The sequence below is a fragment of the Hemicordylus capensis genome, chromosome 6, assembly GCF_027244095.1.
Source record: "Hemicordylus capensis ecotype Gifberg chromosome 6, rHemCap1.1.pri, whole genome shotgun sequence".
In the NCBI taxonomy this organism is placed as follows: Eukaryota; Metazoa; Chordata; class Lepidosauria; order Squamata; family Cordylidae; genus Hemicordylus; species Hemicordylus capensis.
The window spans coordinates 51,599,625-51,626,181 of NC_069662.1; the positions used below are offsets into that span (position 1 = coordinate 51,599,625).

A 26,557-nucleotide genomic window follows, 5' to 3' on the forward strand; every position below is an offset into this window, starting at 1 on the left:
GGCAGGGGAGGGGGTAAGTACTACCACCACCACCCCTTAAAGCTACATGCACCTGCCCTCCTGAACCTCCGAACCGGTCCGGAGGTCTTTTACATTGTGCCCGGGCCAAACCGTGCACACTCCTACAAGGGGGAAGAGCCTATCTGCCTATCAGAAGAGACAAGAGAAAAGAGAAGAGCTTGTAAGTTTTTCTCCTGGATGTTTCTTCACGTAAGCTCGAAGCCCATCTGTGTGACTGGACAGATAACCTCCAGAAGAACTCCAGTTAAAGGTAAGCAACTTGCAGTTCCTAAGCCTGCCAGATGCCAAGCACCCCAGTACCCCATTGGTATCCAACTGCAAACACAAAGTTTTTCCTTCTCCCAAGTTTCAGCTCTACAGAGGCTTAACAAAATGTTGACATTGTCCTCCCTCCTCAAAACACATACCCTGTATCTGCTGCCAACATGTCGTTTTTCTCATTCCATGCCCCTCCTACAAGTGCTCAGTCCCTTAGAATGCAGCATCTCATCTCTGCTTCCTCAACTGTCTGTCACACACACACCACATCTACCAGACAATATAATACATGCTTACAGTCAAATCCCCCAGCTTTCTGTACAAGTAAGTATGCTTTGTGTGGCCAGGGGAAGGACTGCAATGCTAGAACACACCACTTAGCCACAGGAGCAACATGGTCAAGCAGAATGTTGTGCTTGGCCAAGGGGACCCCCTAACCTCAGCAGTTCCTGATTGGAGTCTAATTATATAGTTCCTCCCACCCAGTGTTCTAATTTCTCACCTGTGCACAGAATGAGTTTTGTGCTGGGCGGCAGTACCAAGGCAGTGTGCGCACATATATTCAGAGTGGGACCTTCCTGATTCAACTGAAGCAGGATCTAAGACTGACTGAGCAGACACCTTAGAGGGGAAATGGCTCCCACTCATTGTAAAGGCCTCCCCACCCTGCCCCTATCCTTTGTCTTGTTCTAGAGAAGGGCAATAGTTCAGCAGGAGAAACCATGCTTTGTATGGATGAGGTCCCCAGTTTCAATTCCGGGCACTTCCACTTAGAATGGTCCTCAGGCTGAGAACCTTGGACAGCTGGCTCCTAGTCATAGTGGACAGTGCTGGGCTAGATGGACCAATGGCCTCACTCAGTGTAATGCAGGTCCTTTTCTACAGTGTAGGTCCTTGACCTTTTAGGATGTTCAGCCTCTCAGAGCTGGAATTTCACTGCTACGACTGCTGTGCACACAGAACAAGATCCAGTGCTGTAGAACCATTCCAGTTGACACGTTCTTCCCAGATTAACGTTCATTCCTAGTATGAAGGGGGCATCCAGAGTTCCAGGGGGATGCGAAGTGTGATACTAGAACATTGTGCAATCCAAAGAAGAAGTGGCCTGTCTTTGTCTTCCTCCAGCAGCCACAAGTCAACATTTTACTGCTTACAGCTATAAACCACCTCTTCCTGCATGCACTGTTGACATTCTACATAGCAGCACCACTGCACCTGGCAATGGCAGGAGAAGGTGACCATGTGAGTCTGAGTGTTGTAACCTCGGCCACAGCACATGCTGTCACAGTTGGCCTCGCGGGAACACGTCCTTCCAGCAGTGCCCACTGAATACTTGCTGGGCCGGCAGAAGTTGGGAGAGTCTTCCATGTAAACCAAGTCAGTGGGACGCGGAGCGGCAGGGCCTTTGGCCAAATGGCCATGGTTCTGAGGGCTCACCAGCTCTGAATGGCCCACGGCATCATTAGTAGTGCTGAAGACCTTGACGGCACCATCATAGCGCAACTTGAGAAGATTCCCCGTCTCATGGAAAGGGGACAGCTGTTTCCAGCAGGTTCTCACGGCGCAGGACCCAGAGACACCGTGACATTTGCAGGTGGTCTTGAGGCCATTTTTCACAGTCTGTAGAAAAGAGAAAGAGAGAGAAAACAATTACTCATCTCATTCCAGGGTGAATAATTAGAGAAAGGCCAGAGAAGAGTTACAAAAGGTTAGAGGGAAAGACTTTTCAGGCGAGCACCTAGTTACTAAAAGCAGATGTGGCAGGCCTCAAACCAACCTGGAAGCTACTGCCTGAGCAAACACTCCAACCATTCACAGATGAACATGAGTGCACGGGAGTGTCTCTAAGTAACAAAATCTTGTAGCACCAACAGGTTTTATGTGGCACAACTTTTGTAGATTAAAGGCTGTCAAATATGTGCTGTGTTTCTAACTGTGCTATGCTAATGTAACACTGGTGGAAGCAGGAAAGGAACTCATAGCCCCAATGGTCCACAATTCTACATCCTAGTTCAACAGGTTCATGCTGGAGCTTTCCCAGATGGTAGGCTTTACCGTGGCAGGGAGTGCCTAAAGTTAAGCCATTTTGAGAACTGCACCAAAGTGCTATTTTTTAAGGATGCATATAATGCACACAGTAACCATGAATTGTCAGGAGAGAAGCTGAATAATGCCACTGGCATTATTCTGTCGCCATCCTGATGTTGCTGTAAATGGTTCCTCGTATGAGCTCCCCACCCCCAACCCCATTCTAAGTGTTGCAAAGCTGCGTTAAATCACTGTTTGGAAAAGCTCCCAGAGTCTCACTTTGAAGCATTTTTGTTGGAAGTAAAGCAAGTTTCAGCGGCAACCAAGTCAAAATGGGGACCATGAGTTTCTTTAGTACAGCACTGATAGAAGTATAAGAGCACCAGTGATTGCTGTTGTGAATGGGTTGTCATCTTTACATGCACATAACCAGAAAAACTGTACCTCTTCTCTTGCATGGCCTTTTGGCTTCAGTATTTGCATTTTTTTCTCCGTACTAATAGGCAGCAACCAGGGCTGGCCTTAGGGGTGGGCAAGTTGGACATCTGCCCAGGGCGCCTACTTGAAGTAGGTGCTGAGGTTGGTGGCTCACTGTTTGTTGAGTGTACTGTCTGCACTGAGCTAGGGAGAAAAAAATGGCAACACTGATAAACTAACCATGTTGGGAGGTGCTAAAGGCACTCCTCACCCAGGGCACCACTTATCTGAGAGAAGGCCCTGAGAGCAATCAAATGTGTACAATATGTATGCGATGAAAGGGGCTCAAATCCATGAAAGCTCATACAACAATAAGTGTCTTTGAGGTATCAGAACACTCTGTGATCTTTGCTTTAGAAGACTAACACAGTTACCCAACCTGGGTACTTGTGACTATTCTATTATCACAAAACCATTATGAACTACTGAAGGTTCACAGTCACGGTAAGCTAACACTGTGTTAGTTTAATCTGCAAACAGCCTGCCTGCACTAGCTTCTGAAGCAAAGTGTGTTAGGAAATTCTGCACAACAGTTCCATTTAAATATATAAGTTTAAGAATGCTTAACAGAATATTTAACTTCAAGAGATAGAGTTGTATAGCAGCATTTGCTATCTGGCTAGGTGGTTGAGCTGGGGGCATGGAGGAGGAGTAAAGGGTGCAAGAGAAGCTTTCCCCCCACCCCTTTTTTTTTTGCTACAAATGACCTGTATTCTACCAAAGAAAATCACAGGGCTCTGTGGGCACCAGGAGTCAAAATCGACTTGACGGCACATTTTACCTCTACCTTACACTGGTTTCAAGATACTATTTACTCCTAGAGATTGTGGGGAAAGGCTGAAACCTGTATACCCATCCCCCAAATCTCCAAGAGACAATATAGGGACTGTGATTTACCAGTGACCGATACTAGAAAATTAGACCTGTCCTTGTTGAACAGGAATTATTTGAGTGTATGGCGGAAACACACACACCAGTTGGAGTGGCATAGGATCTGGAGAAAGCCCCTTACCACTCTAGGAACACATGCCTACATATCTGTACCACCATAACTCAGATGACAGGACATATGGTATAAGGCTACATGAGGAGTCATAGCGTACTCCTAGAGCACAGAAAAGCAACCCGTTGACAGGAGACTATGGAAAAAGAGCACTTTGCAAATAAATAAGTAAGTAAGTAAATAAAACCAAATTGTTCTAGTAAGAACTAATCTGCCTACTTTCATTTCACTGTCTCTAAACTGGACTAAATTTGGTTCAAATTGAGGTCCACAAGTTAGATCTCTTGTGCCTCAAGTGTTCACACATCTGCCATCTTGGATCAGGGTGTATGACGACATTACAAACTATACCATTGAGGTGTCCCTGTGTGTCACTCACTACAACTTTACCAAATTTGGTTCAAATCGGTTGGACAGTCCTCAAGTAAGTGCACTTGCACCTCAAAGGTTCACACGTGGATCAGAATGAATGACATCATCACAAACGACACCCCTGGGCCATCCCTATGTGTCCCTACAGCTGTAGCAAATTTGGTTCAAATTGGTTAGGCGGTTCACAAGTTACCCCACTTGCACTTCTGTACCACTTGCACTTCAAAAGTTTATGCATCTGCCATCTTGAATCGGGGTGAAGGACATCATCACAAACTCTGTCATTGAGGTGTCCCTGTGTGTCACTCAGTACAACTGTACCTAATTTGGTTCAAATTGGTTAGACAGTCCACAGGTTAGCCCACTTGCACCTCAAGTGTTCATGCATCCACCACCCTGAATTGGGGCAAATGACATCATCACAAACTATGCCACTGGGGCATCCCTATGTGTCCCTACAGCCTTAGCAAATTTGGTTCAAATTGGTTAGGTGGTTCACAAGTTAGCCCTCTTGTGGCTCAAGTGTTTATGTGTCTGCCATCTTGAATCAGGGTAGATAACATAATCATGAACTATGCTGTTGAGGTATCCCCATGTGTCCCTACAACTATACTTGATTTGGTTCATTTTGGTCCAGGCTTTGCAAGTTGATGGGGTAGGGGGGATGGGACACATATACACAGAATGCCGGGTGATCTCAAGCCTACTGGAAAGTAGGCTAAAAAAGCAGCACTTTGTTCTAATAGCCTGTTGTCCTTAGAATATAGATTGGAAGAGTACTTTGCTAACACTTGTCTTCTCAGAACTATTCTAGATGCTCTGCCTAAGGTCTCCACACACAAACACCTAGCTGCAACTTCTACACCACCATTCCAAGTGGGGATGGAACAACGCCACATCCCAGACAGGTGCACAATTTGGGGGGGTGGGGGCACATTTTCAGTGTGAATGTTGGAAATGTTTCCTGTCCCCCACTTCCTCATCTTCAGTGTTGTCAGCTGTGCCTTGGCTAAACTTCCTCCTGCAACAGCTAAGAACACAGAAGACACAAGGCCAGGATGCTCTCTGTTGGTAAAACCAGGTACTCCACTTCAGCCAAACCCTTGTTTTTCAAGACTGTAGTTTGGCCCCATGGAGCAGGACAAACAATTGTACCCAGAGACCAACACTAAAACTCCCCACGGCGGGGGGAGGGAGAATTATTGCCTCGTTCATTGCACTTTCCTACTGCAACAAGAGGCAGGGTGACAAAGCCTACAGCAAGCAAGAGTACCACTTCATAGGCACTGTGGTGTACCATTCTCAGTGATTCATAAAGACCAACCATGCAGTGAGCTTCAGAGACCATGTGCTGCTACCACTGACCAGTGATGTTTTACTCTCCCCGCATCTTTCCCCACTCTCTACAACCTTCCAACCAATGCAAAGGACCAGACAATTAACATGCCCAGGGCTGTGCAGACCACAAGGGGAGCCTACAGCGTGTCCACCACCACCACCAGCATCGGCTGGTGAGTGAGTGATGGGAGTGGCGGCAGCCATGCCAGGCAGGCAGCAGGTGCACTGGTGGGTGTCAGGAGAGACAGTGGCCATCAGGATCACAACAGCATGATGTCAAGGGAGAGGGGGGCGAGTGGGAAGAGACAGCTGAGGGGCCCTTGGCAGCCTCAATTCTCAGGGTGACCTGGGGTGGCTTGTGTTCTTGGGCACATCTGCCCAATTAGAGTTATGCCCCTGAAACTGGGCAGGTAAAATACCCAACATTGGCAACCCTACTTTGCTGGCTCAAGGGCAAGAAACCTGGGGCTTCAAATGAAAGCTCTGAGGTTGCTGAATCCACATTTTCACAGAGTGACTGTGGGAAGCACAGACAGTTACAAAACTCACACAACCTAATTGCCTCCAAATAGCAGTGGGGGGGGAGATCACAACTTGAGATATTTGCATCTGCCAATGTTGTCTTTCCCTAGGCAAGTCTCCCAAGCCACCTTCCTCACCTTGATGCCCACATTTGTGTTGTGGATATCCACCTTGGCCCGCAGGTCTTTCCCAACCTTCTTCTGGCCCAGGAAGTTCTTCAGGAACCTGGTGCTGTATTTGAGGTTGTCCCCACACACTCCCCACTGCCAAGCCTTGCGGTTTTCCAAGTCTGGCGAGTCATCACATGTGCAGCGCTCCATTCGCCCAGCACTGCAAGCCCGAGCGAGAGAGTGGGTGAGTGCCGCTGAAGACACCGCATACAGAAAGGCCGTTTCCTTGAAACCTGGTGAGTCAAACAGCAACAAACAAGGAAGATTATTGCTAGACAAGGAGAATGATTCAGGTTGATGAAGGAACATCTTTAAAAAGAAGCCCTTGCCCCATTTTTAGCCTATGTTCCAGAAGGAAGAAGGCTTAGGAGATCACCATGTATGGTGTGTGTCCTCTAATAACTTTTATATTGACAGTCTGATGCAAACTAAAGTCAGAGCACATGGGAAGGGGTCCCGGGGACTCCAACGGAGGTATTTTTTTGCCAACCCACCATCTAGTTTCAATGTGACAGCCACTCAAAGTACAGGCAATAGCCCTTTGTAACTCATGGGCAACAGTCAGCTACAAACCAAATTCACAGAGCATAGGAGGGGATCTGAGAGGATCAAAATGGGGTATTTTTTGTTGATCTGTGAGAGGGCTTGGCCTCAGCTGGCCCTCAGTCTAAACACCCACTGCAACCAGTTTGGCTGGTTCCACTCCCAGTCACTGAAACCTCTGTATCTCAAAAAAAGAGAACCCAGTAGTGCAGTAAATCAATAGGGCAAGTAGGCGTGGGGGGAAAGATTGGGTCAGAGGCAATGGTAGAAAAACCAAGAATAGATTTATTATAACAATGTCTTCAAAAATCCAAAAACCAGTACAGGAACAAACAGTACAATTTAAAACTATAGAACAAGCTTGATAGCCTTCTAAACCAGAGGTTCTCAACGTTGGGTCCCAGATGTTATTGGACTTCAACTCCCATAATCCCCAACCAAAGGCCACTAGGACTGGGGATTATGGGAGTTGGTCCAGTAACATCTGGGTACCCAACATTGAGCATCCCTGTTCTAAAAAGGGCCTAGCAGGTTCTAGTAGGCCCAGCTGAGCTTCCTCACTGCTAATTCCCCAGCGTTTCAGCTCACCTACGCAGTCTTCCAAACTTCCAGCCTCTCAGCTCACACAGCAGCCTGCTGCCCCTTCTTTTCTCCAAACCTCTCTTTTTATTCACTTCTTCCCCTATCCCCACCCGAAGAGGTATACACCAACCAATCAGAATGATTCCTTCTCAGGCAACCAGAACCTTCTGTCTCTGCCCAGAGACAACCAATCAGATCACTTAGATATTTTCCCTCCAAATCCCAGCAGCAAAACAACTTTTTACCTCAGACTTAACTGTCAATCAGAGGCTGCAACCTTTTAACCCCTGCAGAGCTTTACAGAACCACAGGGAACATAGAACAAACCAATACAAAGAAAATAATTTACAAACCATAAAGGGAAGGAATCATTTCTTCACAATCCGCCATGTTGGTTCAACATGGCTGCCATTCAAAGCACAGGTAGGATTTGCCAACATTGGCAAATTCAGACAATACACCCAATGTCAGCATAACCATCACAACACCAGAAGTTGGGCTCACATAGACAAAGGGTGTTGTCTATGTGCTTACAGTCAGAAACAAACCAAAATAACACATGGGAAGTGGTCCTAGGGAAGAGTCACCGTGTTAAGAGAAGCAGAAAGTAGCTTTACTTAGAACTACTTGCTTTCTCTTGGGCATAGAGGAATGTGGATGTTTGGAACAAAGGTTTCACAGCAGGAGGCGTGCTACAAAAAGTCCATGCACACACTGTTGCACCAGTGGAACACAAGCTCTTGACCTCGTGGAACTAGTAGCTAGTGCAACATCCTTGCACTAACGGAACATGTTTACATGAGTGCCATGTTAGTCTGGATGTCAGCCAATGTCAAACCTGTCTACCAGACTCAGCCTTAGCCTTATGTCTCTCCCTGCCCTTTGCTAGCAAGCGAAGTAGGAGTGGCCTCTGTTAGAATGTAGTCATTTCAGTTTATTGTGAATAAAAATATCCACTTTGGGTTTCAGGTCTATTTTCATTATGGGCAAATTGCAGGGACAGACAAGAAAGTGTCAAGAGGAAGTCTAGTTCTCAAGAGCTGGCAGGCAGGCAGGCAGGCATATGTACCTCGCTTCAGGAGGTCGGCCCTCCCATCCAGGCTGCAATTCCAACGCTCGTTACGGAACTGATACTGGCACTCAAGGATCCCAAGCCGGATGGCATCCCGCAAGGTCTCAGCCAGACCTGGCTCCCGGCGGCAAAGCCTCTTCTGCTTCCGGGACAGCCTGAGCAGGTCACATTGCTTCAAGTGAGCCTTCCCGTGGGCAGGGTTTGTCGAGGGCCCCAGCAGAGGAAACTGAGTTAAAGCTTCCTTCCCAGTCAGGCTAGGGAGGAAAGAGAAAATCACGGTGTTATGAAGGGTAGAAGCAACAGATGCACCCAGCTGTTAATTAACATGCACGTACAGTACAACCATCACTGCCAGTGTACTTAATCTCTCAATATTTTGCTCCAGGTAAGCATAGGTCTGGTTCACACATGCATGCATAAATCATTTGATTTCTCCACATTTGACAAGTGGCAGGTCCTTTTTTTTATTATCCAGAACATCACCTTGACAGATTAGTTACAAATGAATCTCATCTTTCCTCCCAAGAGCTTAAAGCAATTTTTGTTAGCCTCATAACAATTTGAGAAACAAGTTAGGCAGAAAGCTAGATCTGACCAATGACAACCAGGTGATGTGTGGTTCTTATAAGAACTTTTTGAATAGAAATATACAGTTTAGATTTTGCAAAGGTAAACCTGTGTCTGAAACCGCCCCCGCCCTCCCGTCCTGGGAGTTGAAGGGAAGTTGTTTGTGGGTCTGTTGCAGCAGAAAGGTGGTGGTGGTGTTTGTGATTATTCATTCACTCACTCCCCCTCTGCCCAGATGATCAGTTTCGTTACATGCATTTGCATATAATATAGTTTGCCCCAATATGGCACACCAAAATTCTTATATTGCATATAAGATTGTTTCACAAGAGCACAGGGACTGCAAGAACAGAAACAGGTATAAAATGGTGTAAGGAGCAAGCAAACAAAGGGTCAAATATATCCCTCAAAGATCTTAAATGGAGGCATTTTCCCAGTTTGCGGAGGATATACACTAGCTCTTACATCAGAGGGGAAACAGTTTGGCAAACCCAGAGTTGAATGAACAGTGGTTAAAGTTTGTCCAGTGCCACTCAGTGGAATAAATTATGCCTCTCTTAAAAGAGCTTCCCTGACTACCTTTTAAGACCCTTAACAGTATGGGACTTAGATATCTGAAGGACTACCTGTTCCCAAACATTTCTACCCATCCATCAAAGGTTTTGGGGGAGCTACGCTCTGTGCTGACACTTAGAGAGACCTGTCTGTCATGCATGTGAGTCAGGGACTTTTCAGTAGGGATATGCAAAACATTTTGACTCCTTGTTTTTAATATGCATTTGTAAACTGCCTTGGGATGATTTCATAAAAAGGTAGTATAGAAACATAACAATAAATAAACCAGTCAGTATAAATAAATAAATAAATAAACCCATCAGTCTCATCATCCTGGGACTGAACACTTGCAGAGAACTTTGTCTTATATTGAATATTGAAAATTGTCCCTTTGAATAGCCAGTAGGAGATGAGAGAATCAAATATAAACTCTAGGTAGTAAATGCATGGTGCAGCTCCTTTTGAGGGGGGGATAGGGGACCAGCTGTGCATCCTCCCATCCAGATGGGAGCATGATGCCATGATCCAAGTTGAGCTTCTCCCACCCACAAAGGTGGTATTTAAAAACCAAAATCAGATGACTGAGCTACACTAACATGTTTAACATCATATTTAATTTGACTCCAATAGGAGCCTATGGGGATGCATTTACAGGTCAATCATGTGTCCCGGTGACACGTAAAATAAGGTTGAAGGACAATGCGGTACTTGTGATACGTCTCACTTTGGGAACAGCAGCTACCAACAAAATGAAACTCAATTCCAAGCAGAAGGCTTAATCAAATTAACATAGTCAGGACAAGTTGACTGGGTTCACTTCCTAGCCCCTATCGAGAAGAAAGATGGAGGACTGAAACTGTGCAGACACTCCCTGCTTCTGAGCTAAACAAAAACATCAAGGGAGTGCATCCATTTACACCAAAGAAGTGAAATACAGTTTGTGGAAGAAACTGACAACTGCAGCATGCAGTGGCTGGAGTTTGGCAGATTCTGCAGAACACAGAGTGCTCCAAGATCTGTATGTTTGACATACAATCTGGCAGATACCAGTTTTTGCCTTTTGGTCTATGTTCAGCATTTTTCAATCACAGATTGACCTTCAATCAAGGTCAAATGTTAGGCAGTGTAACTGGCGAAAAAAAATATACACAGACTTCATCATTTGGGGCATGATCATCATGAAAGACTTGGGAGGACTAGAAGTCTCAAGAGCAACCAGTCTTAAAGTAATGAAAGTAAAACACTAATTCCAAGCATCACATATTACAAATGTAGGGGACTGTAACCTCCACATGAATCAAAGATACAAGCCACACTGGATATGACAGGATCAGAAGAGCAAAAAAAAAAAAAATTAATAATAAGCTCAAAGAATCCTAGATATGCTGAATTATGTCAATTTATCATATCTAATCTTGCTGAAACATCTGGAGGAAGGTATGAATGCCAGAGGACTCTAGCAATTTAAAAATAAACCCCATTCATAGCCTTTGTACTGTACTATTTTCATCGAAATTCAGAAGCCTTAAAACTTCCAGATGGGCAGTCATGTCAGCCGGTTGCCACACAGTGTGTTGTCTTGTGACAACAGACTAATAGTGCATTTATTGCAGCACAAGCTTGGATAGTCTACATCCTACTTCAGCAGCTACATCAACATGGGTATAGAGCAGGGGTTCTCAAACTTGGGGATAATGGGAGTTGTAGTCCAACATCTGGGGACCGAAGTTTGAGAACTGCTGCTGTTGCGGGGGGGGGGGAGAGATAAACGGTGGGGCCAGAAGGCCACAACATGCAAGAGGTGATCTGTGACATTTCTATGGAAAGCTAGAATGCATAAGAGATAAGCACAGTGACTATTTACAACAATAGTAATAATTAGTAAGGACACAATCTTCCCCCCAAATTGTAAATAGTTGTCTTGATCCATCAGGGTATTTTCCAGATTACAAGCTTTGCGCTGGTAGAAGTGTTGCAAGGTGCAATGGTATCAAACCATGAGTAAAGGGTTGTTCTATGCTTCGTGGTAGGCATGTGGTTGTTCATATTGCTCTTCACTGCAACGTGGTTTCCAGGCAGGGGGTGTCCATGTTCTCCTTGAACCATGTTATCGGCCCCCTCCTCCTGCCCCATTTTGGGCCAATGGGGTCGTGAAGGAGGCAGGGGAGATGATGCAATGTCTTTAAAAAAAAAAATGCTTGTCTCCCTTGCGCAAAGCTGGCCCTATCAACCCCAGCACAGTACCTCCAGTGATTGTTAAAGCTGGTGTTTATCTTATGTTTCTTTTTATATTGTGAGCCCTTTGGGAACAGGGATCCATCTTATTTATGTATTATTTCTCTGTGTAAACCACCCTGAGCCATTTTTGGAAGGGTGGTATAGAAATCGAATAATTAATTAATTAATTAATTAATAATAAAGCCATCAGAGAAAGCACTGTTCAAAAACCAAAAATTTAACTGCAGCATTGCACCCTTGTGCAAGCGTTACAGCAACCAAAAATGGCGGAGAGGACCCCTAGATAAACATTGGGGAGGTTGGGGATCAGTTGGATTTTGAACAAGAGGGTTGCAGCAGGGGAGTCAAGAAAGCTGTCCCCTTGCTTTGCCCCCCCAAAGTGGTGACCAAAGCAAGCTCGCACAGAGCCTCTTGGGTCTTGAGGCTCTGCGCGCCCGCCGCTCCCCATTCGCACACTGTAAAAAACCTCTTAAGAATGTTTCATTAGATGGGATGGTAAGAAAAAGCAGGGATGGGGGAGCAGATGGTGATTATTGTCCCAAGAGATCTTCATTTTATGTAAGTCTTGAGTCAGGAGGAGTTAGGCAGATTCATGTTGGTCAACCTCAGTACATACTACACATGATCTCAGGCTACATTCAGGACTTCTTCTGGGTTGAAGAAGTGTCCATAATGGCTGTACTCCCATTTTTAGGAAATATCACTGTAACAGTTTGTTCCACTTCCAGTGCTATTTAGAGCACAGACTCCTGTAAAGAAGAACAGAAATAGAAGAGAAGGGTGGCAATCTTTTTATACTCCCCAAACTGGACATTAATTTTAGTGTTTCACAAGGCAGGAAGCCAACTGGTGTTATTACTTAGTGGCTGGAGGACATTCCACCCTCAAAAAAGAGAAGTCCCGTCTTAAGACCTCTGTGAAATGCAGATCTTTGGGGAGAAGAGAAGTGTTAGGTGAGGTCTTTAGATGTACCAGGTTTCTTTTCTTTCTTTCTTGATGGGTCAGTTTCACTGTGGTTAAAACACAACACTGATTACAAGTCACCAGCTACAATCCATCAAAAGACAGAGGAGAAGTACCTCAAACAAATGTATGGTTTACTCCTTGAATTTCAACCTGGATGTCAACCATTAACAGCAGATATACTTCCTAGATCAGTGACTTCATCTTTAAACTCAATCTGATGAGTTAAAAGCAAATATAAATACAAGGAAACTTTAAAATCTTCACACCAGGTCTTATGAGAGGAAACTGCCAAACGTGAAATGTTGAAATCAATTATACAGGCAATAAACAGGAGATCTAAAAGCTCCATCCATTCCATTCTCCATCAAGAGCCCCTGGTGGCGCAGTGGTAAAACTGCTGCCCTGTAACCAGAAGGTTACAAGTTCGATCCTGACCAGGGGCTCAAGGTTGACTCAGCCTTCCATCCTTCCGAGGTCGGTAAAATGAGTACCCAGAATGTTGGGGGCAATATGCTAAATCATTGTAAACCGCTTAGAGAGCTCCGGCTATAAAGCGGTATATAAATGTAAGTGCTGCTAAGTGCTATATGCTTTGGCCACCACTAGAAGAGAGGGAGAGCCTTCTAGCTGCCATCTACTATCCAGGTCATGGATCATTTCACACACTCAGTTTAGTGTTACCAACCCTCCAGGACTGGCTTGGAGTCTCCAGAAATCAGCATCAGTCTCTAGGGGACTCTTGAAAGCAGTCAAGAACTTTTAATGGCTAGATATTGTGAAAAATATTGAGGGGAGGGTAGAAGAGTCCAGGAATTGCTTCCGTCAGAGCTGGCAATCCCAGTCTTTTTGCTGCTTTCAGCTTCTTTGACCTCTTTCAGGTAGCTGCTCAATATTTTGTTGGCATTCATCTCTATTGCCCCCCTTTCCTGTTCTTCCTGCTTCTCCTTTACCAGTTCCTATTGTTTTCTCTTTTTCTCCAGTTTCCACCCCTGATGTTGCTTCTCTTCTTTCTTTAATTAAACCCATCACTCATTGCTTGACTTCTTGATGTAGTGCCCTCTCATGTTTTAGTAACTATTTCTCTTTCTGTCCTCTCCTCCCCATATCTTTTCCTAATTCTTACACTTTCTTTTGATCCCCAACTACTTCCCAGTTTTTCCTTCTCTCTTTCATCTCCATTATTTGAGCAGTTTATTCTTAGTACCTCAATTTTCTTTCTTCTGAGCTTTTTCAGTCTGGTTTTCAGTCTCTACCAGAACTGTTTTGTGTTAAATTTCTGACCATCTCCTCTAAACAGAGTCTCCCCCCCACCCCTGCTCCCCATTCTTACTCATCAACCTTTCATCAGCTTTTGATATAATTGGTAACTCACTGCTTTTTAGTCCTCTTCATTCTTTGGAATCTGGTGGTACAGTACTGTTCTTTGTTTCACACCTATCTCACACAATTCTTTCAAAATATCTCTGACAATTGTTCTTTTTCATCTTGGTTTATTCTTCTAAGCCATCAAATGGCACAGCGGAGAAGTAACCTGCCTATAGAGCAGGAGGCTGTTGGTTTGAATCACCACTGGTGTGTTTCCCAGAATATGAGAAACTCCTATATCAGGCAGCAGCGATATAGGCAGGTGCTGAAAGGTATCATTTCATACTGCATGGGAGATGGCAATAGTAAACTCCCTCCTGTATGCTACCAAGAAAACCACATGGCTCTGTGGTCACCAGGAGTTGCCACCGACTCAACGGCACAACCTTTCCCTTATTCTTCTAGCCAGGGCCTTCAGGATAGCCCTGTCTTTACTCTCTCTAGGCTTCCATTTGGCAATCTGATTCTTATTTTTGCCTTAAAAGAGCACACTAACAATATCCAGCTCCATCTTTCTGTTATTTCCTATTCACATTTCTAGTGTAGTTCTCTAATATTTCTAAAATTCATACATTTGTATCTGCTAAATTTACTAAAATTCTTAATTGGACCCTCATTCTCTTTCAGGTTGACTACTAGCTTGTCTATCAGTTTAAACTGTTCTGCTAGTTTAATTTTCTTTCCTAAAGCTTTAGTCAGGATGCACCTCTTTCTATTTCAATATCTTTTCCTTTAGTGGCTTCCTGTGCCATTTCATATTAACTTCAAAGCTGCTTCTTTTAATTTTGGAACTCCATTATCTTATCCCTTATCAATCTTTGTTGCTCTCCATTTTTCTCCTTGTTCATCAAAACACTAACCTTATTAAATTTCCATTCCCATGTGCTGTCTCCGTGATTTTTCTCTCATAGCTCTTCACAGGTGGAACTCTCCCTTAAATATTCAGCTAGGCGCCTTGTCATTTAAACTATTCTTATATGATCTTTTCTGATGTACTAATTGACTTTTGTTTATTCCTATTCCCAAATTAGTTATTGTATTCTTTAATTCTTCCTTTCATTCATTCTCTGCTTACATAAAGTTTCGTCTTTCCCTTTTGTTATCACACTTCTTAGATTGTGAGCTTGTAGACAGGAACTTGTGTTTTCTAGTGCATACTATACTTTTTAAAGAAATAATATTCCAAAGAATGACCTATTCCAGGGGTTCCCAACTGGTGGTCCTCCAGATGTTGCTGAACTACAACTCCCATCATCCCTAGCCACAATTTATTGTGGCTGTGAGTGATGGGTGTTCTTGTTCAGCAACATCTGGAGGACCACTGTTTGGGAACACCTGATCTATTCATTTTTTCTGGGCTACTGGTAAAGGGCATACAATACGCTAATATGTTGTTGGAGATGGAGTTCCAGTGTATCGGCCTTTTGCACCGACTATCCTAATGACCACTAGGGGTATTAGGCGTGGAGCTAGTGAGCGAGGGTATCCTTACCTCTCCCTGCTTGCCTCTACTCTGTGGCCCCTGCTATAACTCCTCAGGTACTTCCTGTAGTGAGTCAGTCCTCTTCCTTTCTTCCTAGAGAGAAGATGGAAACATCTCTCTCTCCCTACCTAATCATTATGCAGCGGATAGATAAAATAGGTCTTCCGCATCTCAAGTGTACTTCACCAATAAATCAACTTAGTATTTAGACTGTACAACAATCTCCATATGTTTTCTTTAAATAGCTGCAACAACTAAACTCTGCACTCTACTCTGTAACTGGAGTGGGTAGATTCTTTCGTTGGCGCTTTGCTAAATAATCAAACCCCAATATATATCACCTTTGCTAAATGAGCAATGAAACACTTTTGAAGTGGTGGCTCTCGGATATTCAGGAGGGAGAGAGCAACTGTCCCTATTCAGCCCACCACAGTGTCCCTCCAGTGGCTGTTGCTGGTGTCTCTTTTTAGATTTTGAGTCCCTTTGGGATAAAGAACCATTTTCTTATTCCATTTGCTACATAAACTACTTTTCAGCAAAAGTGGTATAACAAAATAAAAATAAATAATGGTTTCCATGGTCATGAGAGAAAATACTGGAGCCCTTAAAGAATGACTAAACCCAATGAAAGTGAACAGAATGACATTCCGTTCACAGAGATATTAAAGATTAACAGAGACATTGAAGAGCTAATGAAGTAGTATGGAATATGTTTGAAACAATAAGATTTCTAGAGGAAAGAATCAATGATACCACATAAATCTAGCAATTTCTTAGGATCAAGTTGGAACTGATTTGTTTCACCTGACAGCACATTAACTATTGTTGATAACCGACTACAGGTACTTTACAAGTTGTCCAGAAATAGTCGCATTGGATCATACAGCAGCAATAATTACCAGACACATCAAATCCACATCTGTCTGTCACCACATTCAAAGAGTAGTAGTAACACATAATGCACCAGAGTTCAAACAAATAAGGAATTCCTGAAATTTTGAAAAGTTTATGACTCATCATATAACACTGAGCCATAGGTAGCCATAAGCCAATAAACTAGTTGAATGTGGAAAGAGAATAGTAAAGCAGGTACAAAATCAGAACAAAACCAGTGGAAGCAGAAAATCTCTATTTAGCACTGCTACAAAAAGATGGTTCCATCAGAGTATGGAAAACACACCTGCTGAACTCATTTATAACAAGCATACTAACATTTAATTGCCAAACTCAGAACTTAAAAAAGGTGGGGGGAGGAATCAATGGGCTGATTTAGATTCAAGCAGAGTGACTTAATCTTAAGTCCTGGCTTTGTCCAATGTCTCAGGTGCGTACTCCACTCCCTTCCACACATGATCTTCAGAAGAATTCTGCTTCCGACTGCGGTTAAGAACAATGCAGAATACAATTACAGATTCAGCTCCTGGATTATTTTGAAATTCTGACTAGAATAAACTAGAGCCACTTGGTTCAGATATAACACTCGATCTTGGCTTCTTAAACACAAACTGAAGCTGAATTCTTCTGACTTTGTGCATGAAGGAGAGACATGGTGTATTCTCCCAAAGCTCAGGAATGTTGCACAAAGCCAGGATTTGATCCTGGCTTGTGTTGCTGTGCCTAAACCAGTCCAGTGCAAAGAAAATAACAAAAGCAAGCGAGAATAAAAGTTTGATAACAAGATGGCATCCTCAGCTAAGAAAGCTACAGTAAGAACTTGGGAAGATCTTAGCCCTATTGGACATTATTTTGTATGGGTGTACTGATGTCTGTACACTCATACATGTTTTTGTGTGAATGACTGTACATGCATTCCTTTTAAAAGTGAACCTGGATCAGGCCCCTTCAATGCATGATCTAGATAGGCAGTATACTACTGTATCTGTGTTCAACATAACATAATAACATAAAAAATCTGTACCAGTATACACTGTACACTCACTATACAAATTCTGAACATAACATGTGAATAGGGCTGTACATTGGCCTATCAAAATGACAGTAATCTAAGACAAATCATTATGATTAGATTTATTACAATGGAAGGTCAGACTCTGAAGAGGAATCAGAAGCACCTGTTCAAAATACCAGGAAGATGCCAGAATGCTGAGAAAGTTGAGATGACTCCATCAACTAGTTCTCTTATAGAAAAGGACTTCAAAAAGCCTATCCTCAGAATTGATAGCCCTATGGAAGGCCTACAGAACATCTGAAATGGAAGATCCCTGAAGCGTTCCAAAAAAATTTAGACGCGTGAGAGCTGTTGGCATAAGCAAATAGAATAGCAAGCTCATCTCTATAGTTGTTTATCATGTCACTGAAAAAATGGAAGTGCTACAGAGTCAGTGCCACACTATACAGCTAAAGTGAATCTCTTCCAGTCTGCCTGCTTTGAGGCTAGTTTTAGACTAACTCAGCAGAAGGCAGACTCGGAGGACCAGGTTCAAAGCAAGAGCCATCCACTTTGCAAGCTCTTATGTTGATCTACAAAGTTAGCTTTAAATTGACTTCCTATAAGACAAAAACACAGTGTTACTTTCTCCTTCACTGCCTCAAGGCCTATTTATCCACAAAGGGAGATTTTTAAAATACATACATACATACCATATATAAGAATAGGTTTCCCCCATTTGTTTAATTCTGTCATTCAAGACCCTTCATTTGCACACATTATTCTGAACTAGCCTTCTGTGACAGCATCATAAGTATGTTACAGGAGGAAAGGAACGAGCCTGAAGACTCATGCAGGATGCCACAGCTTAAACCTCACCCCAGAGGGGAAGCTTTTGTAATGCCTCACCCAATCTCTACACCTTTCTGCTTGCAGCTCCTCCCTGCTTTAGCCATCAGAAAAACTGTACCAGGAATTAATATGGTCCAGGACCCAGCATTTGTAACCTCGCTCATTGTTCTCACCAAGGAGAAACCACAGCTAGCACAATATCCCTGAGATCAGGCTTCTAAGCCTCCCCATCTCTTACAACTTTTAAAAGAGCAGTCAAGACGCATTTGTTCACCCAGGCTTTTAATTAGATCCTGTTTTAATTGTGTTTTAATAGTTTTAACTTTTAAATTATAATTGTTGAAATGCTTTAATCTTTTTATTGGTTGTTTTTATGCTCTTGTAAACTGTAAAAACTGGTATAAAAATATGTTAAATAAAATAAAATAAAATAAAATAAAATAGGCAAAATAGTAGTAGAAGATCTGCAATTGATCCTTCTCTCTCTAACTGCAATGCAACTTTGGGGCTATGGATTTTACCCTTTCCCCAAAGGCCATTTTTTTAACCAAGATGCCCATTGCTGCAATAACATTCACAGCACCCTCCTTTCCCCATCTGAGGCTGTATTTCGGGGGCGGGGGGAAGGAGGCAAGACCATCAGGAGAATGAACACAGACCCCTTGAGTCATGTTTAATCTGGCCCCGGCTGCGTTTGGTGTCCAGGCAAACATGTTTGACTACAGCCAGCTTTCGCTTTAGAGGTTACCTACTGGTTGCTTTACAAAACATCCTGCTAAGTTGCATTGTACCCACTTAACTCCCAGGGCTGGACATTTCCTGGGCCTGGCAACACAGGTTGCCCTCAGGAAATGTTGTGCATCAGAACCTGTGATCTATCAAGCATGCCTAGTCAGTGTTGGGCAGCCAAAAGGCCTCCAGCCATGGGAGACTGAGCCAACAGAGAGATGCTTATCAAGTACCCTTTGCCCGACAATGGAATGCTCCTACCTTGTCCCCCGCCCAGAGGTCTTCTTCCGGCCAGTAGGAGATGCTGGTTAATAGTTAAGCAAGTACATTTCCAAATTAGCAACACCAAGCAAGATGGCGGCAGTGTCGCAGAGTTGCAGGCACTATGTCAGTGCGCCACCTGCTTACGGATTTTAGTCTTCATCCTTATCATCCTCTTCTGACCAAGTCTAAGTCATACATTTGTGGATGTTGCGTCTCTGTGGCTAGATCTCATACCACTCTAGCAATATTTGAATAATATATCAGTGTAAGACACTACCATGGCGGCATGGGGTATCTAAAGTGCTGACAAGAGAATTTTACACATGACAGGTCTATTCCCCATTATTCTCCAGTTTCAATGTTACCAGAGTCATAGGATCCAGTGACGCTCCTTTAAACAAACTCAGAGCATTGGTTCATCTAGTCTAGTAATGTTTACTCTGACCGGCAGTGGCTCTGAAGACTCAAGTAAAAGCCTTTCCTAGCCCTGCTACTTGTGATACCTTCGACTGGGGGTACCAGGGATTTAATCTGGAACCTTCTACATCCACAAAGCCGATGGTCCAGCTCTGTGTTATGAGCCATACCCTTAGTCCACCAGCTCTCTTTGGAGAATGTTCATCTCAGCATTAACAAAGAGGATAACTATCTTTCTTGTTTAAATGCGGATTAACCAGAGTGGTTTGACCAGGATTACCCAGAAACTTTGTATTCTCACAATCAGCTCTGCGGGGCTCACTGATCCCTATTAACGTTTTAACCAGGATCCTTGTGATAATGAGAATACAGTCATAAGGACGTAAGAAGAGCCTTGCTGGATCAGACCAATCTAGTTCTGCATCCTGTTTCCCACCATGGCCCACCAGCTGCTTCTGGGAAGCCCAAGGCCAAGAGATGAAGGCATGACCCCACCCCTGCCTTTGCTCCCCTGCAACTGGTATTTGGAATCCTGCCGCTGAACCTGGAGATAGCTTAGGATATTCTAGGTGTATAATCACTGCAGGCAGAATGCAGGCCATGCCTATTAGGTCTCATCATCAGCCTGTAGAAACCAGTTGTATGATCGTGCATGCAATGGAAGGTAGGCAGGGTGAGCTGACATCCAGGGAAGTTCAACAGTCTCACTGAGGAATTCCCAAGAAGAGTTCCCTGAAAAACCACAGCTCGAAAACCACTTCACTAAAGGATAACAAAATGCAGGGAATGGGGCGGGAAACCATGCACCAGTCTGCTCTTACAAATGGGCAAAATCCATAACTAAAGGAGCACAGCTGTTGTAAGACTGCAGCTTGCTTAAGTTGCTTAAGCAACCAAGTCCACCTAAGGCAATATTCAATATTTGTTTTGTGTTAAGGAAATGATAGCTGGGAGGAAAAGGGAAAACTGCCTTCTGCTTTGTAGAAGCTGGGATGTGCCTGTGCACTTCCTGCATGGAGAAAAAGCCATGGGGTGCCTCATCCTTCCCAGGGATTTGAACGACTGGCAAAATAGGATTCCTGGATTTCCCTGCAAGAAAAAGTGGCTTCTGGCCTACCAAGGCACCCCATGTGCTCAGAAAGTGCTGCCCGCAACCTTGTAGGGTATGACTGGACAGCCCTCTCCACCCGCATCGCCTGCTGAGGGGGTCAGAAAGAACAACCGGATTCTGTACACATGTCTCATCATACTGGCAGACCAGGGCAGAGTGTATAAACTAGTCTTTTCAACCTGCTCCAGATGTTAAAATCTGACCACTATTATCTTCACTCACCAGAGGAATTATTGCCATAGTTATGACTTTAAAAGCGTCTCGTGAGAGAAGCAGGTTTTACCAAACTGAGCTAAGCCCTCTCTAAGCAATGCTGGATTTCAACTACTGGAGAATTCAGCAGTTGGCCTTGAGGTGGAAGTAGGATGTTAGAAGAGGGTTTTACTAGTCCCTGATCTTGTGCATTTAAGAGCAACTTAATTTGCACAATATTAGCAGTTCAAGCTAATGTCAAAAGGACAGCCGTGTCAATTTTTTCTGGTGAGCTGGCAACTCTATGCCAGGAGCAATTTATACATTTTATTCTTTAACAGCCTCAATTACTTCCTGTTGGCTTTCGGGTGCAGCTCAAGGTGCTGGTTATGGCCTGTGCTTCCTCCTTACGGGCTTAAACACAGCCTAACCATATGTCCTCTTAGTAGGGACTAACATTATTTACCATCAACTAAAATCATACTTCTTTAAAATACCACACAGAGAATATTAAAACAGCTATGACTCCTTGAGAGACATTCTTGGCAGCTGCCCCACAAATCTAGAAGAACTCCCTCCAATTAAGAGGCATACAAGGTTTTATAAAGTACTTCACATGCATTCATCGGCAAAACAGCTCTTTAAGGTGGGCCAACATTATCACCCCCATATAACAGATTGACAGATCTGAGGCCACAAGCCTAAATGGTTTTAAGCAAACAACCACCAAGTCCATGGCACAGTGAGACTCGAGTAAGGAACTTCTTGACTCACAGGCTTATCCAGCATCAGTCATTTGGGCCAGCCTTATAAACAAAACTTAAGCAGCTTAAGAGCATTAGCCTTTAGCCCTCCTCATTTAGTTTAAGATATTATACACTTTGTTTTTGTTTCTAATGCTTTTGTTTCTATTGTTTCCATCTCTAGGCTGGAGGAAGCTGTAAGAATTCCCCTACATGTGCTTGGTCTGTTTTAAACCCAGTCTGCAAGTCCTTGGCAATGATATTGTCTCAGGGGACATGCAGAGTGCCCAACTAGAAATCTACGAAACATGACTTTTCAAAGATCCCTCTAGGCCAGGCCTGCTCAACTTAGGCCCCCCAGCTGTTTTTGAACTACAGCTCCCATAATCCCCAGCCACAGTGGCCAATAGCTAGGGATTATGGGAATTGTAGGCCAACATCTGCAGGAGGGCCGAAGTTGAGCAGCCCTGCTCTAGGCCTATTATAGTTCTGTTTGAGGAGGGCCTTGAGCTAACTGCTAACTGGGCAGACTAGAGAGGCACCTTTTAAAATGGTGGCTCTCTTATTTTTAGTGCGGGTGGAGGAGGACAGGTTGCCCTATCCAACTGCAGAACAGTGTCTTTCCAATGGCTGTTGCTGGGGTCCAAGTTGTCTTACTTTTTAGATTATGAGCACTTCTGGAACAGAAAAACCATCTTTTACCTTTTGCTACCTATACCACTTTGATGACTTTTTTCTTGTTTGTTGAAAAGTAGTCTATAAATATTCATCATAATAATAGCAGCATACACATAGCAACCCACTCTCACAGTACAAGTTAGGATTCCCAGGCCACGAGTAGTACTTTTCACTTTGCTTTAATTTTCAAGCCATCTTCCGTAGAGGTCACACCTGGAGGATTTGTACTGTATGGGTTGTATTTGCAAAGATCTATAGGTGGACATACAGTAGTGCCTGTGCTTCCTTGCAAAGGTAAGGGATGCAGAGGTTCATGCCTGCCCAGATATCAAACACTCAGATCCTGAAGGTGGTGTTTGGAGGATATTGTGGGCTATTCATCTGCAAGGGGAAAACATGCAACATAAGCTCAGAACCATTGTTATTACTTCTCATGTCCAAAACAGTACACAGGCACCACCAAGAGAACATATTCTTAACTACGCCCTCTATAGCACTGAAACATCTGGAAGGGCATACTGCTCACTTAAACCTTTATCAGCATTTTGAATTCTCAGCTCAAAATCCCCATTTTGAACTTTTATATTTAGAAACTTAATATTTGAATTCTAAAGTTAAATTCTAAGTATCAATTCTAAATTTTAATACACATTCTAAGTGGATTTCCAACTTTCTGGCTTTTCTTTTTTCTCTCTCTCTCCTCCCATTCAAAATGTTTTGGGTCCAGCCCCAAATAATAAGTTCTGAACTCAAAGTTGTTTCCACTCCTCCTGCATCACAATCCTGTGCATGTTTATTCAGAAATAAAAGTTATGGAGTCCAATTGATATTATATTACCCCCATGCCTAGGACTGCAGCCTAAGACCCAATATTAACCATATATCCAAGCAGTTTTTGAGATCTCCTTACTGATAAAGAATGAAGGCATTCCCTGACTAGACATTTTTAAGATACCCAGAACTCAGATTGATTTGTGAGAAAAACACTGTCCAGCTTAGATGTAGAAACTCACTTCTGAACTTTGTAAAAAAAACAAACCCAAACCCTAGGCTTAAAAAAAAACTGGGAGACTTCATTTAACTCAGCAATACAAGATTATTGTGGGGAGCAGAAGAGTAATTATTATTATTTTTTAAAGGATCATAAGGTCACCAAAGACTGCACAAAAGAACTGTTCTCCATCATTGCATAATCCAGCTTCATTAGCTGCTCCCCAACTGCTGAAGGCAAATTGAGCACTGCTTCCTTGTTTACCAAAAGGCAGGTAACTTGCATTTGTCAGGATCAGTGCCAATGAGAGCTTTCATCCCCAGGCAGCCCTGGGGGGTCCCAATCCAGTTCAGGACCATAGCAAAGCCCCACTTCTCCTATGAAACAGTGCCGATTTCGATAACTCCTTTCACCTTGCTGTTTAGCAAAGAGAAATCCAGTATGTCAGGACCCAAGCATATTAACATAATGTGTCGCTTGGCCTTAAGAAGCCAAGTTGAGAATTTGATGGATTCAAAACATACTGACATGTTTTTCATGCAGAATGGAAGTTTTAGTTTTGAAAAAGCAGAATTCCATGTGTAAATTCCAAATTTTGAAATAAGATACAGAATCCCGCACATTAGTAGATGTCCCTCCACGGCTCATCAAGAAAGGTTCAATACATTACACTACTTGTGCATTTCCTAGCCATACTGAAATTTTGAGAGCTAGAACTCACGTTTTCACCCCAATACACACTAGCATGCACATTACATGCTGGAAAGCCATCTAGTCCTTAAATGTGACTGGATTTCAAAAGTTGAGATTTTTACACATCTGGAATTGGAGACCCTCCCTCCCCAATTCATATCAGCTCTAATATAAACGCCAACCTTGGAAAACTACATTTATGCCCTTGACTCCTACAAGTGCTGATGGCTTGATGCCAAGGAGAAGCAGATGCAGAAACTTTACACGATTAAGAGACATGTAATGTATTGCAGGATTCAGTTATAAAATTTTCTAAAGGGGCGGGGGGACGTCTTCCCTACCCTAGAACATGGTTAGGCGTTCTCACGGAGAACCCACCACAGCCCCCAATACACCCAGTTCAGCCTCGGCACTACACACCCGGCACAGTGCAACGGAACGGAAGCACAACAAATGGAATTGCTCTAGCCTCCAGCAAACAACAGCGTTCAATAAACTTTTAAACAGGCAAGAGCAAACTTCCGACTTTCCCGAACGTGTTGCAAAAACTAATAAAAGCCAGTCTGACTGCAAGCAAGCGTTGCTTCCAAGTCACCAGAAAAGAACCACGCAAAAGGCAAAGCTCCGAGTGTGTCAACATCCACACAACATGCAAGTAAAAATATTCACAAGTGCACATCAAAACTTCGCCAACAGTGAAACCCCCAGCCCGAAATGTTCGCGTGGACAGCTCTCTCCCCACCCCACATGGTTGCACAAAGCAACGTCACTTTCCCATCAACTGCCCCAATCCAGCGATTGCAGGTTTCAAGAGGATGGAAGAGGTTTGTGCTGGAGATGGATCAAGTGCAACGAGAACAAAAACTTGCTGCAGGACGGCCGTGAGGGGCGTTGGGGAGTCACAGCCAGCAACCCAGTAGACGACCCACATGCCGCAATTGGGAACCCGCATTTGTCCCGAGTTTGCGCACGATCGCGTGTTCGATCGCGGGCACAGCAGTGCAATGACCGTCCTAGTTTCTGGCATGCAGCAAGATCCCCAAAAGTTAGTCCATGGTGTTCAGTGGGATTTATGCCCTAATAAGTACGTTTAGGATTTGCAGCTGTAATCTTATGGATCAGTCAAACCAGCAGATTGGCTAAAAGAAATATTGAAGGGAGACTAGAAAAAAGCAGCGAGGAGAGAGAGAAGGAGAGATAAGAAGGGCAAGTGAAGAGGAGCAAGAGAAAATTTAAGAAAGCAGAAAGAAGAAAATGAGGATCGAAGTTAGATTGGGGGAAAGAAAGGGAAAGGAGATGTCGAGGGGGAAAGAAGAGAACGAGAGAAGATGGTGGGGAAAGCAGATACAACGGAAAGGGAGGAAAACGATATCGGGCAGAAGAAGAAAGGGGGGGAAATAAGAGAAAAGACAGGAGCGGAAAGAAAAGGAAAAGAAGAGAGAAGCAGCACAAGAAATCGCGTTAGGGAGGGCGAAAGAGAAAAGGCTGCAGAGGAAGGAGAAAAAAGATAGATGGAAACATGAGGAGAAAAGAAAACAGAAAGAGCAAAAAAAGGCCCCAAGAAAGAAAGAAAGAAAAGTCAAGTTCCAGAGAGGGAAGTGCCGCTGACCCGAAATAGGCGTCCACCTGCAGGAGCAGCAGGCAGGAGGCGGCGGCGGCGGCTGCGGCCAAGGAAAAGCGCAGCGGCGGCGTCCCCAGCAAGCGCATCGTGCCGGGTGGTGGTGCCGAGTTGCGCTCCGCCGCTTCCCCGGCTCGGCATGGCGCTGCGCTATCAGAGCCTGGCGGCGGTCCCGCAGCACTTTAAAGAGGCACCTGGGCGGGAGAGGAACGCCCTCGCTCGGCCCCGCCTCGGAGCTGGAAGGTGAGGGCACAGGGCCGCTAGGGGGCGCGGCTCGCACCTGGAACTGCTCGGAGAGCGCGCTTGCGATCCTCGTCTCGAAGTTACTCGAGACCCCACCTGGAGGATTTCCCGCGGATTCTCGCATACATTCACTTGGGCCTAGGGCCGGGTGTATGTGGTCACGTGAAGCTAAGGTGGAGAAGGGTGCCTCTGACCACGTGCAAAGTGCTCCCCGCTTCGCCGCAATGCATCTGCAATAACTGCCAGTCCATAACTGCCAGGCTCCCAGGCTAGCGGATGCCGTCCAGGTCGACTAAATCCCAGCACTGCCTTCTCCCCTCATAGAATTTAAGTCGTGGGCGCTTTCCCCCCGCTGACCACTTTTCTTCATTCAAGCAATAGTTTGTCCATCACAAGCCCATCCGAGCCCTGGAAGGTAAGCTTTTAAATGTATCCCTGGAATAGATGGAGAACTGTGGACCTTTCCAGATGAAGTTTGTGGTTGCCTGGATAGAATGTGCAGGCAACATTCCGCTTGTGTAGCCCAACATCCACACCACGTGGCCCCTAACAGCAGGTCCATCTGTCACTGGCCAATG

General features: G+C 44.2%; 1 protein-coding gene across 1 annotated transcript; it reads right to left on the bottom strand.

Annotated features, from left to right (window-relative positions):
- Nucleotides 1-40: 40 nt before the first annotated feature.
- On the bottom strand, nt 41-25,825 carry WNT9B (Wnt family member 9B). Its single transcript, XM_053264665.1, has 4 exons — nt 25,728-25,825; nt 8,384-8,640; nt 6,157-6,422; nt 41-1,899 (listed from the first exon to the last, which is right to left on the bottom strand). Exons 1-4 carry the CDS (start codon nt 25,823-25,825, stop codon nt 1,423-1,425), a joined length of 1,098 nt encoding a protein of 365 aa, XP_053120640.1. The 3' UTR covers nt 41-1,422.
- Between the last annotated feature and the right edge of the window lie 732 nt (nt 25,826-26,557).

What these genes read in the sequence shown, in the direction of transcription:
- WNT9B (XM_053264665.1), bottom strand. Translation starts at nt 25,825, where the DNA reads ATGCGCTTGCTGGGGACGCCGCCGCTGCGCTTTTCCTTGGCCGCAGCC. An exon ending in GGCCGACCTCCTGAAGCGAG is followed by an intron (nt 6,423 to 8,383) that starts GTACATATGCCT and finishes TTGACTCACCAG; the next exon opens with GTTTCAAGGAAACGGCCTTT. An exon ending in ACACAAATGTGGGCATCAAG is followed by an intron (nt 1,900 to 6,156) that starts GTGAGGAAGGTG and finishes TCTTTTCTACAG; the next exon opens with ACTGTGAAAAATGGCCTCAA.